The following is a 16,496-nucleotide window of genomic DNA, read 5'->3' as shown; positions in this document are numbered from 1 at the left end:
TGGGTCATGAAAGAGTCTGCATTTGTGTTGCATTTCCTTATTTCTTTACTGCAAAACACTCACTCGCTTTGGATACTGTACGCTTAAAATTGCTTAAAAAAAAATAAAAAACACTAAGAATGCATTTCAAAATCAAGTTTTCTGATAACTTTCGCACAAAATGTTATTCCGTGGTGCTTTTTATCACTTTGGAGTTTTCTTTAAGTTTTCTCCCTGTTTCTTTGTGCAGATATTGCAATAAAAAATAAAAACCCCACACACAAGTTCTGTCTGGGTGACACATGGTGAGCGGAGGTTGTACCATGACTCACGTTGCTACAGAAATGGAAGCAAACGGGAGTCGTTGAGATACATCTGAATGCAACATTATGCAAACAACAGTCTTACCTGTCTTTTCCTGCTGCTCTCTCTCATTCCAGAACTCTCTGTGTGAGATCACCAGTAAGCTGCAAGCGTGTACACCTCACTTTATTCAGTGTGTCAGGCCCAACAATGCCGGAAAGCCTGATGTTTTTGACAGCTTCCACGTGTCCTCACAGCTCCAGTACGTGGGAGTTCTGGAGATGGTCCGCCTGATCCGTTATGGATACCCAGTCCGCCTGTCTTTCACCAGCTTCCTGTGCAGGTGAGATTCTCAGCCATTCAATTTGTCGCTGTAAGGCACTATCCATGACTAGATAGGGTGCAAATAGGTGTCCCATTACTGTTTTAACTAATAAACCCTGTGTTATTTAAATTAGAACTCTTACATAAATAAACATAAATATTCACTACTGATTAAAAAGTCTGGGGGCGGTAGGATAAATGTCTCTTAAACAGCAAATCAGTATATTTGAATGATTTCTGAAGGATCATATGACACTGAAGCTTTGCTTTCATAGACATTATTCAGATGTAGAGCAGTGGGTCTTACGTTTCCTAGTGTCAGTTTTTAAATCAAGCAGTTCATATCCTAGTACAGGGGTGTCAAACTCAATTACTGGACGACTGGAGCACTGCAGTGTTTAGATTTAACCCTGTTTAAAACAGCTGATTCAACTAATGTAGTCCGTCAGGCTTCTTTGAGATCTATAAGGCCTCAAGCCGTCCAGGAATTGAGTTTGACACCCCTGTCCTAGTGGCGTGACATGTTTCCCAGAAGGACCTATATACTATATGCATTATGTAGAGACTAACTGAGGTGAAGCCATCTGTTAAACTCTGTTTCTCTGTGGACATATATTTATGTTTCTATACACTCAGCACAAGAGGTTTTTCAATCCATTTCTGCCGCCAGGTCAAATGAGGTAAAGCGGGATTCCTGCCGGGCATAAATCGTAAGTGCCTTTTCTCAGACGCTGATATGTGTCTGCCTGACTCAATCTGTCTGCGCTATACGCTCGAGATGGACTTTCAGTTCAGCTGAGGTTAGGCAGAAAGTGTATACCCCATGTGTGTAGGTGCTGAGAGCAACGTCTAGGGTGTGACGCTGGTTTCACACTATGATTGATGGTCATAGGCCTCACTGGGAACCGTTTTTTTTTTTGAGTGGCCGTTTTCCTGATGGGGTGATAATGGGGCAGTTTTGGAGACGATTAAGTGGTCTCGGACGGGTCTCCCCGATCTCTGCTCAACTTCATGTGACTCGAAGAGAGAGAAATGGAATAAAGGATCAACGAGAAATATTGGACATTGTATTGTGGAAGGGGACAGGATGTAATTTCAAGAAATCTTCCCCGTGCTTTTCAGAATGTGAAAGGAGGAGATAAAAGAGTGAGTGGAAATGAAAGAGGAGCAGGCTGTTCCTTCTGTCAGGCAAGGGTTCAGCGTGACTCTGTGTTCATCTTCCTCAGGAACACAGTGCCTCGTCTCCGTGTCATACTGACACCCATAGAATAGGCCGTTCCCGCTCTTTGCACAAACCAGACTTTATTTAGCACTGGAGAAGCCCGTGAAGTTCCCACTCCATCTCTGACACTTTTCCTCTCTTTTCATTCCTCTGTCATAAACGTAACTTTTGTCCGGAGTTCACAGAGAGGTTATTAGTTTTGTTTTGTTGTTTAGTTTTCAAATTTCCTTTAGTTTTCAGTGTAGTATAGCCTTAGTTATTTTCAGAAGTGTGTGTGAACAGGCCCCTTGAGCTTTTCCTCATTGCTGTCCTGAGTGTCTTTCTCACTGTTTTATCATTTTAGTTTTACATTAGTGTCTAATTTTCCAATCTCCTTCCCCGCTGTTTTTCTGCGCAGCATAATTCAGTGTGCTTTGATTAGATCACATGCTGCTCTTTCTCTCTCGCTCTGTAAAGGATAAAAGGATTACGGTAACATTCCAGTGCGATAATGAATCGGGACACTGCTGGTCACATGACACTGTGAGTTTCCACTAGCCGGCCGGCTGTAAACATCATCAATCTTTCAGAAAGAGAGAGCGTAAGACAAAGACAGAGAGATGGACTATGGACACTTTATCCTCACAGAACATTTCGGCTCCTAGACAGCGGCTTGTGTTGACTCTGGATTAAATGACCCAGACATTTGTGACATTTGTGTTTAGATGAGATAAAATAGCTCAGATTCTCCCGTGATAGTGAATATTGTTTTGACTACATGAAATCTCACGATCTATAACATTGCTATTTTTGAGAGCGGTTATTTTAGTGCCGTTGTCCTCTTTACTATTAATAGGCGCTGTGTTACCTGCTCATTTGCATAAAGTCAAACCTTTATCAACTTTGCCGAAGCAAATGGTCTCTGTGTGACAAATGCTTTTCCAATATTTTGGTTATTCTGTGGCATCCATTCTCACATTCCCATGATTTGTTGATGAGTTTTTCTGTGAGCGCACCGGTGACATGGTGCCATGTGAATTGGTTTGTTATTTTTTCGTGTGAGTGTGTGTTAGCATCACAATAAAGCTGCGGCAGGCCAGACAGGGTGAGAGGCTGCAGGCAGACGAAGGCCGGGTGATTGTGATGGAAATTTTGGGCTTTTTGAGCAGGAGGTTGTCTGATACAGAGGTCAATTTTCATGGCCTTTCGTGGGGGGCACGCTGTCAGCATTGCATGTGTTTTGCTTTTTGACATTCAAGCTGTTCGTATCCGTCTTTGTGTGTGCGGCAAGAGCTGTACAAGCTTGTTTATTTGTGCTTTCGTGTGCTCTCATTTGTCTGGATCAAAATATGCGGAATGCATGTCCTAAAACAGAATCTGATTGTTTATCTTTCTTGCTTATTCATGCCCCATCCACATTGTGTTTTGTAAAAATGTGAGCGTTGATTCACCGGCTCAAACACAAGGCTAAATCTGAAAACATCTGTCTTTCAGAGGAACAGACATTGTTGCAATGTTTGGAGAGCATTTTTTTGCGAGAACAAATTATGTAAAAATATACAAAAAAAAAAATAATTTATTTATTTAAATGAAAATAAAAAAATTATAAAAGAAAATGTTTTACACACTGTTTTCTACAAATGTTTGTCAGTGTCACGATCTTTCAGAAATCATTCTCATATGTTGATTTGATGCTCAAGAAACATTTTTGATTATCAAAGAACAACATTCAAAAGAATGTGTGTATGTTTATGTGTGTGTGTGTGTGTGTGGCACTGGCCAGAGCAAACGGTGCACAAATCGCAACAAACTATTTTCCTTTTTCTCGCACCATGTGCCAGTCTTTGTCTGAGTGCACGTGTGTGTTGAGTTTCTGTTGACTTGTGGGTAAATAAAGGAGCAAGGCCTTGGATAAATGCTGCTTTGTTTTAGCTCATGATGTGGAGTCATGTGTACCCTTCATCCAGCACGTCTCTTCCAAAGACGCCTTGACTTCCCGAGGCAGAAAAGAGGCAGCAAGTCACAAAGAACCCATTCACAACCTCCAGCGCCTCCATCAAGCCATTCATAATCATGTGCGAGGGTGAAGGGAAAGTTATTATATTTCTGAATGGATGTTGGTTTTTATATACATGTGACGTGTGATCGAGACGTTCTTGGATGATTTGATTCTTTGTGTACTGTGTTCTCCTTCTCTGTCATCATGCTAGCTTCTTGGTCTTTATGAATGAAGTGTGGTGTGTAGCCTGAGGTGTGCAGTAGTCTCTGGCCCAGCACTAATGCATATGACAGGCTTATTTATCACGGTTTAGCTCAAGCCTCGGGACAAACTACTCATCCATCTTTAAACGCAATGCAGCATCCTCACTGTATCAGACACCACAGCACACACAGACTCGGAAACAAATGCATGGATCCGAGTCAGAGTACAGGGTTTAATTGGATGGGAATCAAAATGAGGAGGCAGTGAAGGGCTGAAGAATTTCTTAAAGGGATAGTTCACCCCAAAATAAACATTCTGTCATCAGTTACTCATCCTCATTTAATTTCCTTTTTGTTCAAACCTGTATGATTTTCTTTATTTTTAGGAGCACAAAGGTTTTTTTTTTTTTTTTTTTTTTTTTTTTTTTTGTGAAGAAAGTTGTTTTTGTCCATGTTTGTCCATTCAGTGGGATCCTAAATTAAACTGAATGACCCAGTGGCTAAAACAATAAATAAACCTTGTCCAAAATGATATTTTATTTTCCAAAGAAATGAATGCACACAGGTTTGTAGTGACACAATTTAGATTTTTATTTTTTATTTATTTTTTAGCATATCAAATATCTAAAATTATTCTTATTCTTATTATTATTGTATTTTGTTTTACAAGAAATAGACTTAGATTAGATGTTTCTGTGGAACATGTATAAGTTATTTATCCCATTAATGTTTTAAAGTTCAAAACGTTTGGGGTCTGTACATTTTGACCAACAGTTTTGCTAAGTTTCTTATTCTCTCCAATGGTGCATTTATTTGATCAAAATACAGTAAAAAATATTATGATGATTATTAATATATTAATACATTTTAAATGTATGCCCTTTATTATTTTTGTTTCAAATGCACAAAAATATATTTATTTCCATTAATACCTGCAATAAACATCATAATGCATACATCAGATATCATATTGCTGTTTGCATGTGCAAAATTTTGTAGCGAATCAGCTCAAAGTGTATCTATCATAAGCATGCATAAAACATACACACTACACAAAAGAAAATATACAAGAACAGTAACAGCATACACAATGCCCTGAAGGATATTTGTGTTCATTCAAAAAAAAAAAAAAAATGTGTATGTGTATCATGTGTCTGTTATTGAGAGACTTGAGTCAAGAGTTGCTTTGCCACATAAACCAAGTGTCATCAGAGAGTGTGCCTTTAGTTGCTATGGAACCAGAGGCCTGTTCTGCATTTTTTAAGGTGATAGTTGCATTTTGGTGGAAGGGTCCATAGACCCTTTTGGTTAGATGAGTGGGCGTTAGTTAAATATAACATAGTCGTGTGTCTAATTGGTCCAAATGCTACATTTCTTCTCAGTCTGAATATCCTCAAAACATAAACCACTAACTGGCTCTGCCTTGCCTTTCATCTGGTTTATTTGTTTTTCACAAACACGCGTTATATATATATATTTATTTATATTCAACTTCATGAGAGGCTTAATGTGTAACAGTTTGGAACAGGAAGTCCTACAACAATACACTGATTTACATAAGGCTCTCTCTGTACCTTCCCCTTCTTTTTCTAGTACGTCCAGCTCTAGTATTTGAGAGGTAGAGCACTTTGATTTATGCGTTAATATGCATGCTCATACACAAGCACAGTCCCTGCTTTTTTCCTGACAGCAGAAATGCCTTCAGTGGTTCTTATCACCATAATGATGCTCAGAATAAGAGATGATGGTCTGTTGTCATCCTCACTGTTTTATTGTGGCTATTTACTGTGAATATTGAGGTAGATCTCCCTCCTCCCATGATCCCAATTTGGAGCTTTACGGCCAAGCAGTTAACCTTGTTGAGTTCATATGACTCAATCCCCAAAGGCCCAACAAACAGTGAAGACATCGATAATTTTCATATTCATATACAAGAGGTCTTTGGTTTCCCCTGGCTCCCTTCATGGTTGATGACTCCTTTGGGAAGCCGTAGGTCTTGGTCATAGAAGAAGGGTTAGGGGAAGTTCAGAAGCACCAGGCTTCTGTAAATCACTTCGGAAGTTAATTTGGCTTAAGACTAAAGCAAGTGTTTGCCTGAGCTCATGGAGAAGCCCCCATTACACTACATCCCTACAATCCCACCCTCCCATCTGTTCACCACGTGCCACATGACCAGGGAATTATACAAATCATTTATTAATTTATTGAAAGTTGGGACGTCAATTTTCGCCCTCCCACTAAGATTGTTTGCATCACAAATCATGGGCATGACACATTAATGGCCCATTATGCAGCTGTCTGCAAAACAAAATATTCTCCACATGTTAAATAGTGTTAATAGGAAGGCAAAATTAAATACCAAATTTGTGAAATATTTGAAATACATATAATGCAGATTGTTTTGCGAAAACATGAGAATGAGGCAACTAAAGATTTCTGTTGAAATGTCAGTAAAAGTGTACAGATGTATTCCATTCACATATGATAAATAGCGTATCTATTAAAAATAGGTGTTAAAATATCACATTTTCACTATTCACTATTAGCATGGGTAAAATACTTCACAATAACAGTATATCTAAAGAAATTTTGGGGGTGACAACCGGTGTTATGATACAGTCACATTCACAAAATGTAGGAAAAATTTGGTAGGCAAAAAAATGTAAAATAAATAAATTAAATGGTATTGTGTAGTGTAGTGATTTCACCTGCAAAAGTAAATGTGATCACATCTTTAAGGTTCAGTTCTGCCAACTACTATGTTGGAGTGTCAACCATATAGTAATGCCACTGGATTACTTTTGCTATTTTTGTTTTTGTAGAAGTAACATATCAGTATTTATTTTTTTAAAACTAACTGTTATCATTAATACTTTAGTGAGACATAGTGAGTAATAGCACTCTCTCTTCGCAAATGTGTAATCTATATAAGAGTTAAAACTTTAATATCATCATACTAATGCATCACCCTTGCAATTGGACACAATTTTACAAACATTATTTAAAGTAACTTGAATAGAGTCTGTGCTCCTGTGGCTTAGTGGTAGAGCATTGTGTTAGCAGTGGAAAAGGTTGTGGGTTCAATTCCCAGGGAACAAACATACTGGTAAAGAGAATAAAAAAAAAAAAAAAAAAATATATATATATATATATATATATATATATATATATATATATATATATAGTCTGAATTAAGTATAGTATAGACCTCGATTTTTATGAACAAAACGATCAGTAAATGTACATTCATGTTCTGAACCTAAAACTGAAAAGCAACTGATTAAATTCAAGATAGAAAATAAATTGTTTTACGAAGATATTTGCATGCATCACGTATGCTTGAGTTCTTCCTTTGTGAATTCCTTTAGTATAGTTGATTATTAAACACCGTTCCCTTGTGCCAGATGTTCATAATGCATAATCCAAATGCGCAAACACACACACACACATGTTTGAGGGGTGTGTCGACAGCTTACCCTCTTCTGCCACAGATGCTTGATCCTTCTCCTCCAGAACAATGCTGCAAAGCTGTCCAAGTTTGACCTTTCTCTGTGATTGGTTGCCTTGCCAACAGCCTCCGCAGCAGATGCTGAGAAGTCATCCGGACTCAGAAACTCTTTGACCCTTGAGTTGCAAAAAGCAATGGAGCTGATAGAGCATTGTCTTTTGTAGTTTAACATCAGTCTTAGATGGTTATTGCATTTGAAAATCGAAGCCCCGCTAAGCAAGGCCAACAGGAAGTGGTGGTCCTAATGGTTCCTGCAGACAACATTCCCGTTCAGGCATTAGTGATCATCATGCTTTAATGCAGCAGTAAGGGGTTCATAGAGTTCCTCTGCAGTTGAATATGTGGATGACAGTGAATGTTATGTGGGTTTGTGGTGCAGATACAGAGAGCTGGTGGACACCATCCTCACCGACAGGAAGAAAGCATCCACAGAGGAGAAGTGCCGCCACATTCTGCAGCATTGTAAACTTCAGGGCTGGCAGGTGAGTTACCAAATACATCTACAGAGCTCTAGGAAAATGTTCATGAAGGGACCGAGAGGTGTTGTTCCAAAAATATTGAGCACGGATTACAGAGACAGGATTTTAAGGCATCATAGGTTCCTGATGTGAAGATACTTGATCTTAATATTAAACTTCTATTCCATTTACACTAATACGTATAGATTGTTTAGTTTAATTAAATTTCTTTCACATTTTTCTGCAAAATGAAATATTTTAAGTAAATGTCACAAATGGAATTAAGTAAAATGCACAACTTAATCAATTAACAAATTGAATAAATACAGTGCTGCAGCACTGACATTAGCAGTTTTGTTCATTGAATGAACCGACTAACACCATTAACCATCTAAACCATCCTGCAACCTAACCACAAAAACTTCAGAAACACTTTTAAATGAACAGACAAAATAACTGAGCATTAAACAAAAGCAGGTTGTTCCTTTCAAAAATGCATAAAATTGCACTAAATTTCAACATTTTCTCTCCCAGTTCAGTTCAGTTCAGTTTAAAGCATGCTGAAAAAATCTGTCCATGTGGTTTCAGTTAATGCAACTATTTACAATAATGGGTTAAGTACATTTGAATTCGACATATTTAAGTGGGTTGTTCAAAATGAAATTAAATGTATACAGTAATTGTGTTGCTTTAGCTGATTTCAAGTAAATTGAACATGCAGCAAAAATCTTAATTTCCCCATGAATATAGGAAGTAGGCAGCTAAATAGATTTGGAACAGAGCTTATGTGATTACCTATCTCTCTTCCTCTCTCATTCTTTTGCTCAGATAGGGAACAGTAAGGTTTTCTTGAGATACTGGCAAGCTGATCACCTTAATGACCGCTGCCATCAACTGCACAGGAAGATTATTATCTGTCAGAAAGGTAAAGTGAACACATCAGAGACTGTATGTGGTCTGTCACCGAGCTAATATTTTGACTTAATCGTGTGTATGTGTGATTCAGTGGTGCGTGGTTGGTTGGCCAGACAGTGTGCACGTCACAGGCTCACATCTTGGCAGCAGGAGCAGTGTACCGTCCAGCGGTTTCTGCAGGGAGCTGAGGACTTGGGTATGCGTGCTTATGACAGCCTGGTCATCCAAAATGCAGCCGATATTGCACGAGAGAATGACCGCCTCCGGGGTCACATCAGTGCTCCACCACTGGGTGAACGACCAGAACCTGTAGGCAAAGAAGAAGACTCACCCAAAAGGTGAAACTTATAGAGGAGAATGTGTAATAAGGTTGAGTGTGCTCCTGTCTCTATTCTTTAATTAGTTTTTAAAATAGAAAACATATCAAGGAAATAATCATATTCATATTGGTGTCCATTAAATGATCCCTAACAAAAAAATTATAATATTTTTTCAGCTGCAATTCAATCTGATGCGGACTCTCAGATATGAATGTGCTACTGTGAGAGTCCCTCTTGAAGGATTATATTGGCATATCTGATTATATTAGACACTCCAAAATTTGCATTTTCCACTTGGGTTTGAGGAACCTATAAAAATTCATGAGAGGTTTTATCAGTTCTTCATGTTCTGTCTTTGCAAACTGATCAGTCTAAAGTACTTGCAATTTATTAGATGATGTTAGTGGGAATTCAGCAAAAAAGAAGCCTAATCTCAGGTTAGTTGTAGACACTATTAACATTGGCACATACAGTACGTACTACCATCTCCATCTGCAAATGAAAATTGTGCAAACTGCAAGGTCAGAACTGCCTATTCAATTGATATTCAGTACCCAAAACTCCAAGGATAAATAAAAAGAAAAATAAATGAAATAATAATAATCTAGCAAAATTCTCAGGATTTACAGACATAACAGAAATTAGCCATGAACAATTGTCTGACACTATGCAACAGCTGCCAAGGAAGTGTTGATCGTTATCATTACAAGTGGTGTTGGAGGGGTGGTTTATTTTTATTACTATTTTTTTATATAACGAGACTGCAATGGAAATCTATTTGCACAAGCAGAAACAAACAGGTGTATTTGAGTGCCCAATTGCCACAAGAGGTGCAGGTGATTGATAGATGGGGCTTTCATAGCTAATCTAGAAGTCAATCAGTGAGTCAAGAGGAGGTCCATACCGCTAATCAGAGAGAGCTGAAATCGCCTTAAGGTTTTAAGTCACTGGAACCCATCACCACCCCCTTGTTCCTCGAATACCATCCACCCCAACACTTCATCCCATTTGGGTGAGAACAGCAGATGGTAGGCCCAGATTATAGGGTCAATATCAAACAAGAGTGTGCATTTCACAATGTAGTCTTATAGGAATCAACTTAGACTTAAACAATCTGCAATGCAAATAAGCTTTCATGCTTTAGTTCTGTAAATCAGAGTTCAGAATCCTAATGCAATGCTAATTTGTCGTAATCATTTACTGGTATCGTGGATAATTTCTTTTGAGTATTTAATACTAATGAATGCTTAAAACCAAGTGCAGGTTTGCTGTTTGTGTATATCTGTGTATATTAGTTTCTTTTATCACATTTTATTGTGCCTCCTGACCACTTTGAGTTACCACATTTTGTGAATTGGTTAAATCTGCTAATCATGTAATTATTATGATACCAGTTCTTAATTGTAATTTGTTTTATTTATTGTTATTGTTAAGGGAACATGAATTCCAGTTAGTGTAGTTTAATGAAATCTTAGTCCAGATATGAATGGACAGCTTGACATTGGTGTATTGATTTCAGGAAGGTTGAGGTTGAGGTTGATCCTCGCACACTTGGCAGCTGCTTAGCACCTTAACTACCCATCATACATTGAGACAGGACATATGCAGTAAGATTGAAAGAATGAACATATGAATGAATAATGACTTGCTAGATTGGCGAGGGGGGGGAGATACAAGGGTACATGATGAATGACAGGAATGGCACTAGAATACTTATGATTGTTCATCCTTTTGTTTAGGGCTGTTGAAAAAAGTGGAAGGGTTAACGATGTGTCAGGCCGTGGGGGGAACAGACCACTCCGGCATTTCCGCTCCAGCTCTGTGCCTCTCCCCCTGGTTATGGACAGCTTGGTACACTCCAGCATCGGGACATCAATCAAAGCAGCCCTTCAGCCTGCGCCATACTCCACTGAGGAGGGGAATGGAGGGATCCTCTCCTCCCCACGAAAACAACCTCCTCCCAAACCCAAACGAGACCCCAATACACGTCTGAGTGCATCGTACGAGGCAGTGTGTGCAGGGCTGAGTATTGCACTCAAAGACAGCCCTGCTGAGGGTCAAGGCTCTCCATCTGGAAGCCCACCAAAAACCCAACTCTCTCCTTCTGATCGTACGTATCAATATGAGCTCAAACATCCACTTCATGTCCAAAAGTATGTGGACACCCTCTTCTATTATGCATGACATATTGACTCGCACAAAGCCCAAACCTGAATGCCCCTGAACACCTTTGAATTGGACAATGACTGAGAGCCAGATCCCATCATCTAATATCAAAGTATAGCATCACTCATACTGTTGTGTCAGAATTGGAGCAATCCCTCTATCTCTATTCAAACATCTAGAGGAAAACCTTTCCAGAAGGGCGCAAGAGGAATTAAGCACTACCAGCTTGCTATTAACGACAATGATTTTGAAATAATAAATGTTAATACAATGTAGATGTGGTGTTCAGATGTCCACATACTTTTGGCCATATAATGTCCATGTTTCCTACAACACAGAACAAAACGTCTTAATTTATCTCATTATTGAGAATTGTTCCTGGCATTCCAGTAAACAGATTTTCCCTTTCCTTCCAACTCCATCCATCATCCACCAGCCCTCTCTAAACCACGCCCTCACAGTGATGACTACAGCACCATGAAGAAGATCCCACCCCCCAAGCCCAAACGCAGCCCTAATACCAAGCTGACAGGTTCCTATGAGGAGATCTCTGTACCTTCCCCTGCACGCCCCACGGACATGAAACTTGTCAGCCTGGTACGAGCCGGCCACTGCTTGGGCCTTATCCAACGAGCAGCATCTGCGGATGGCCCCAATTCTTCTGTGCTAAGCCTCTACCCCTGTCAGGATGAGGAGGATGTGTATATCGATATGGTGGGGGCCTCACGAGCCCTCAGCCTGGCTGACTCCCACAGTCCAGAGCTGGGAGAGGCGGTTTACGAGGAAATGAAATACTTCCCACCTGACGAGGTGGGGTCAGCTCCGGTGGCCAAGCCTGAAACGGTCAATCCCGGTCCCACTACCCTACCTTCCCCAGGGCCAGAAGTCAAGAGGCCGGTGACCTTGATGGAGCACTCTGGCTCTCTCGGAGGAAAGCAGCAGGGCAAGGATGGGATGGGTTGTGACATTCCAGCTCCATTCCCCAACCTTCTTCAACACCGTCCCCCACTTCTAGTCTTCCCCCCGTCCCCTGTCACCTGCTCTCCGGCTTCGGATGAGTCCCCCCTCACCCCCCTGGAGGTGAAGAAGCTGCCTGTGTTCGAGACTAACCTCAACTACACCAGCCAAGATGGAGGCAGCCCACTCTCACCCCAGTACACCCGTCAAAGAGCTGACTCCTCACCGAGTCTTTCTGTCTTAATGCCAGAAAAGTCCACTCCACCCTTGACTCCTCCTCCTCTTTCGGCAGCACTTCCACCTCCTTACCGCCCCCCATCCCACTTCCCCTTCCCCCCTGAACCAAACTTGTTGGCTCTGACACGTGCAGCTTCTGTGGCTACCACTGATTCCCCCAAAGTCTCCCATAAAATAGGGCACGTTCTGGCAGAGACACCCCCAAGCAGTTCCAAGCCTCCCTTCTCCCCAGTAAAGACCTCACGGCCAGAGCCCCGCAGATCTCATTCCTGCTCCTCCTCACCTCTGCTCTTCAATCCAGCCAATGGGAGACCCCTCACCAGCCCTCTGGACGAGCTCAATACCATTTTTAGCTCAGGGCGCAGCCTGCTCCGCAAGTCCACCACTGGAAGAAAAATACGTGACAGCGGTGAGTAAGAGTGTGTGCAAGTGTTTGGGTACATGTGTTGTAAAGGTGTTATAAGGCCTTACATTGCCATTTGTGGCACCAAACAGAATTGCTAAATAATGAGTGACCAGTCAGGTCTCTCAAGCACTTCAAGCACAATTTTTTTTAGTTGAGCCAGTGTTGGACCAAGTGTTGAAAGCAACACAGAGTGACAGTATTTCTATGTTTTGCTGAAATCAATTTACAAATTGCCTACTTATAGTTGTCTGAAACATCAATCTGGTATTCTAGAAAGTGTTTTAATATCGAACAAAATGGTTCACCCAAAAATGCATTCTATCATCACTTACCCACCCTCATGTTGTACCAAACCTGCATAACTTTATTTCTTAACAGTATTAAAGAGTCTGCCTGTACTAAACTGAATTTCACTTTATAGATAAAAAAAGAGATAGGCTATTTTACTGTAGAATGTCAGTCATACAGATTTAGAAGGACATGAGGCTGAGTAACTAATGAAGCTTTTTTCATTTTTATTTGATCTGTCCTGTTAAACTTGCATTACATGCTCCAGACACATGAATCGCACATTTGTATAGCCAGGACACATGGTAATGCTTAATTTGCTGCAGGAGCATTAAAATAGTCTGGTCAAATCATCATTTCATATATGTGGTTACTGAAAGGCACATCCCATTTAGTATGGTTTTTCTTCACTCAACCAGTGCCATGCTTTGTGTTTGTCAAAAACCGTGAGGTCAGTGCTGATAAAACAGACATTTACCATAAAAACTGCGGTTTGTTCTCTCTCAGAAAATTCATTCTGATGCAGGCAAAGTGTTTGTGTGTTACGGAGGTTTAGGCCGTATTGTGCATCTGCTCTGGATCAGTTTTGTTACAACACAACAACAACCATCCAACAACAGCCCTTAAATGCTCCTACACCATGAGCCCAAAGGTTGAACTGGGCCCGAATAATCTGGAATGGTGTTCCTGCAAACGTATTCATTTTTTATTATTATTATATATATATTTTTATAATTGATTATGGTCTGAAGAAATGTTTGTTCACTCTACCGTGGATAAACTAATATATAATGCACAATAACTACATGCCTGTTTGAGGAAAAGAGCAAGTGTTAAATGTCACACTGAAATAAAAATTTGACAAGGGGACGTTCTTGGGGAGGTTCATTGCATTGGGAGTTCACATGATGTTTAACACAGTTACCCTTGCCTTTTTCTCGTAAACTTTGTATTTATTTAAAAATGCTTTTGTGTACATCTACTCCCATCATGGATTTGAGCATGGATCCCCTATGACCCTGACCCTGACCCATATGTGCTTGTAAGAACTTGAATGTGGTTTCACAAATGTGCAACTGACAAGTCTCTTCTAAATAGCGTAGTCCACTTGCACAAATGGTTGCATTTAACCATAAAGGTCAGTTTTTGTTGAGCTGTTTACCCTTTTCCTATCTGTAGCTGACGATCAGTTGTCTGCATTCTGTTTGTATCCATCACCAAGATCATGAAGGATCAATACAGTTAACTTGGCAACCACTATGACTTATTGCGTCAATCAGAAGAAGCAGATATTTTTAAAGTTTATATGGATCTAAACTCATTTCAAAATATGGACACTTTAATTGCAAAGAAGGATTGAGATGTCTGGTGTGTTCATCTTGTGTGTAAAAGCTTTATCTGAGTTGTTATGGAGACACAATTGCAAATATAGATGCAATTATAAGGTAGTTAGTTGTTGATCTCGAAAGCAATATATAATTAAAGGAATATTCAATATTATATATATTTTTTCCCCTCTGTTTCAAATCAGTTTATTATAAAGGGCACAGAGGGTATTAGCTGCAGTCACATTAATATTGCATGGACAAGAGATGATGTAGCTATGAAATATTAAATATCAAAGTCTCCCACTCCCACTGACGAATGTGAATCGCTGCAATGCATTTGAATCCTGAGAGTAGTGTGTGTGTGTGTGTGTGTGCGCATCTTAGGAAATTACTTCTCACATTACTGTACATGTTCACAGCTGTGTGTGTGAAATGAACAAACATTAATCTGTCATAATGTTTGTGTTAGTGTCATGCTTGAATTTTTAAAGAATGTTTATAGCACAACTGTCCCAACTGTTTCTCTATTATATACGCTGCATGACTGTCAGTCATCTTGATTGACAGGTGTTTCCCGTTTAATTTCATTTTCTTTTTCAAGTTTGATCCCTGATAGTTACACTAACACTCAAATTTGTAGGGTCAGGTTTTTTGGTTTTATTTACTTATTTATTTTGTTTTTTTTTATACTTTAATTTCTTTATACATTCAGTGACTCGTTAAACTGAGATTATAGATTATATTTAAAATAAATGCTGTTCTTTTGCACCATCTGTCTATCAAAGAAACCTGAAAAAAAAATTCATCATGGTTTTCACATAAATATTAAGCAGCACAACTGTTTTCAACATTAATAATAAATATAAATGTTTCTTGAGCAGCAAATCAACATATAGGAATGATTTCTGTAGGATCATGTGACATTAAAGACTGGAATAATGACTGATGAAAAATCAGCTTTGAATCTCAGGAGTAATTATTATTAATATTTTAAACAGATATTTAGGTGAATTAAGAAAAAAAAAGATTTTACATTTTAATTGTACTCATATCACCACAAGGGGAGCATCTTTTTACTTTTCAAGTATGTTGATAGTTTGAACAAAAATACACACACACACACACACACACACACACACGCGCGCGCGCGCGCGCGCACACATAATGATCGATCTCAAGTGTAATGCAATGTGACTGTTTTCCTCATGTGAATATATAAGGGAGGGTCAGTAGGGGTCCCTGACACAAAGCTGCAGTTAATGAATCTCTGATAAGCCCAGACGGTGGCTCTAAAGTCAGATGCTCCTGACATGAGTGAGAGCATGCTGTAATAGAAACAGGGCTTTTAACAGGGATTTAAAGGGGCAACTGACCCCTGTGCTATATCCATCCCCGTGGTGGTCAGATCCAAGCAGACGCACATGCCGTGAGGCTTAAACATCCCCTCGTGCTTCCGCTATCTCTGCCATCAACGTCATTGCTAGACACAGCCATTCCCAAAATTCCTGGCCGGAGCTGCTGCAGATACTCCTGCAGAGATGTTTGTGGCTCAAGGTGGCAGGTGTTATCTTACAAGTCACGTCATCACCTTTATCTGTCAGAAACTGGGAACACGTAGGACGACGGTCACGGTTAGATGGTCTGTGTGGCCGTATGTGGTGCTGAAACACTGAATCAATGTATTTATTGAATATTTTAATTCATTTCTATTCCACAGGACTCTCTAATTCCAACATTAACCTGCCAGGTCAAGAGGATCAAGGCCCCATCTCTCCATCAGCACAGTTACAGGACAAAAATGCCAACAACCACACCTCACCCAGCTCATCCAACCCCGCACCCATTGAGAATGGCAACCAGATCTCCAATGGTAATGGCACAAGAGGTTAAGGGTGATGAAGCTT

General features: G+C 39.8%; 1 protein-coding gene across 1 annotated transcript; it reads left to right on the top strand.

Annotated features, from left to right (window-relative positions):
• The first annotated feature begins 281 nt into the window (after positions 1–281).
• On the top strand, positions 282–16,482 carry LOC127934430 (unconventional myosin-XVI-like). Its single transcript, XM_052531805.1, has 8 exons — positions 282–311; positions 420–625; positions 7,897–7,999; positions 8,804–8,900; positions 8,982–9,228; positions 10,950–11,320; positions 11,813–12,979; positions 16,310–16,482. Exons 1-8 carry the CDS (start codon positions 282–284, stop codon positions 16,480–16,482), a joined length of 2,394 nt encoding a protein of 797 aa, XP_052387765.1.
• The last annotated feature ends 14 nt before the right edge of the window (positions 16,483–16,496 follow it).

This window comes from Carassius gibelio, chromosome A18 (assembly GCF_023724105.1).
Source record: "Carassius gibelio isolate Cgi1373 ecotype wild population from Czech Republic chromosome A18, carGib1.2-hapl.c, whole genome shotgun sequence".
Taxonomy (NCBI): Eukaryota; Metazoa; Chordata; class Actinopteri; order Cypriniformes; family Cyprinidae; genus Carassius; species Carassius gibelio.
This window is presented reverse-complemented; position numbering and strand designations above follow the sequence as displayed.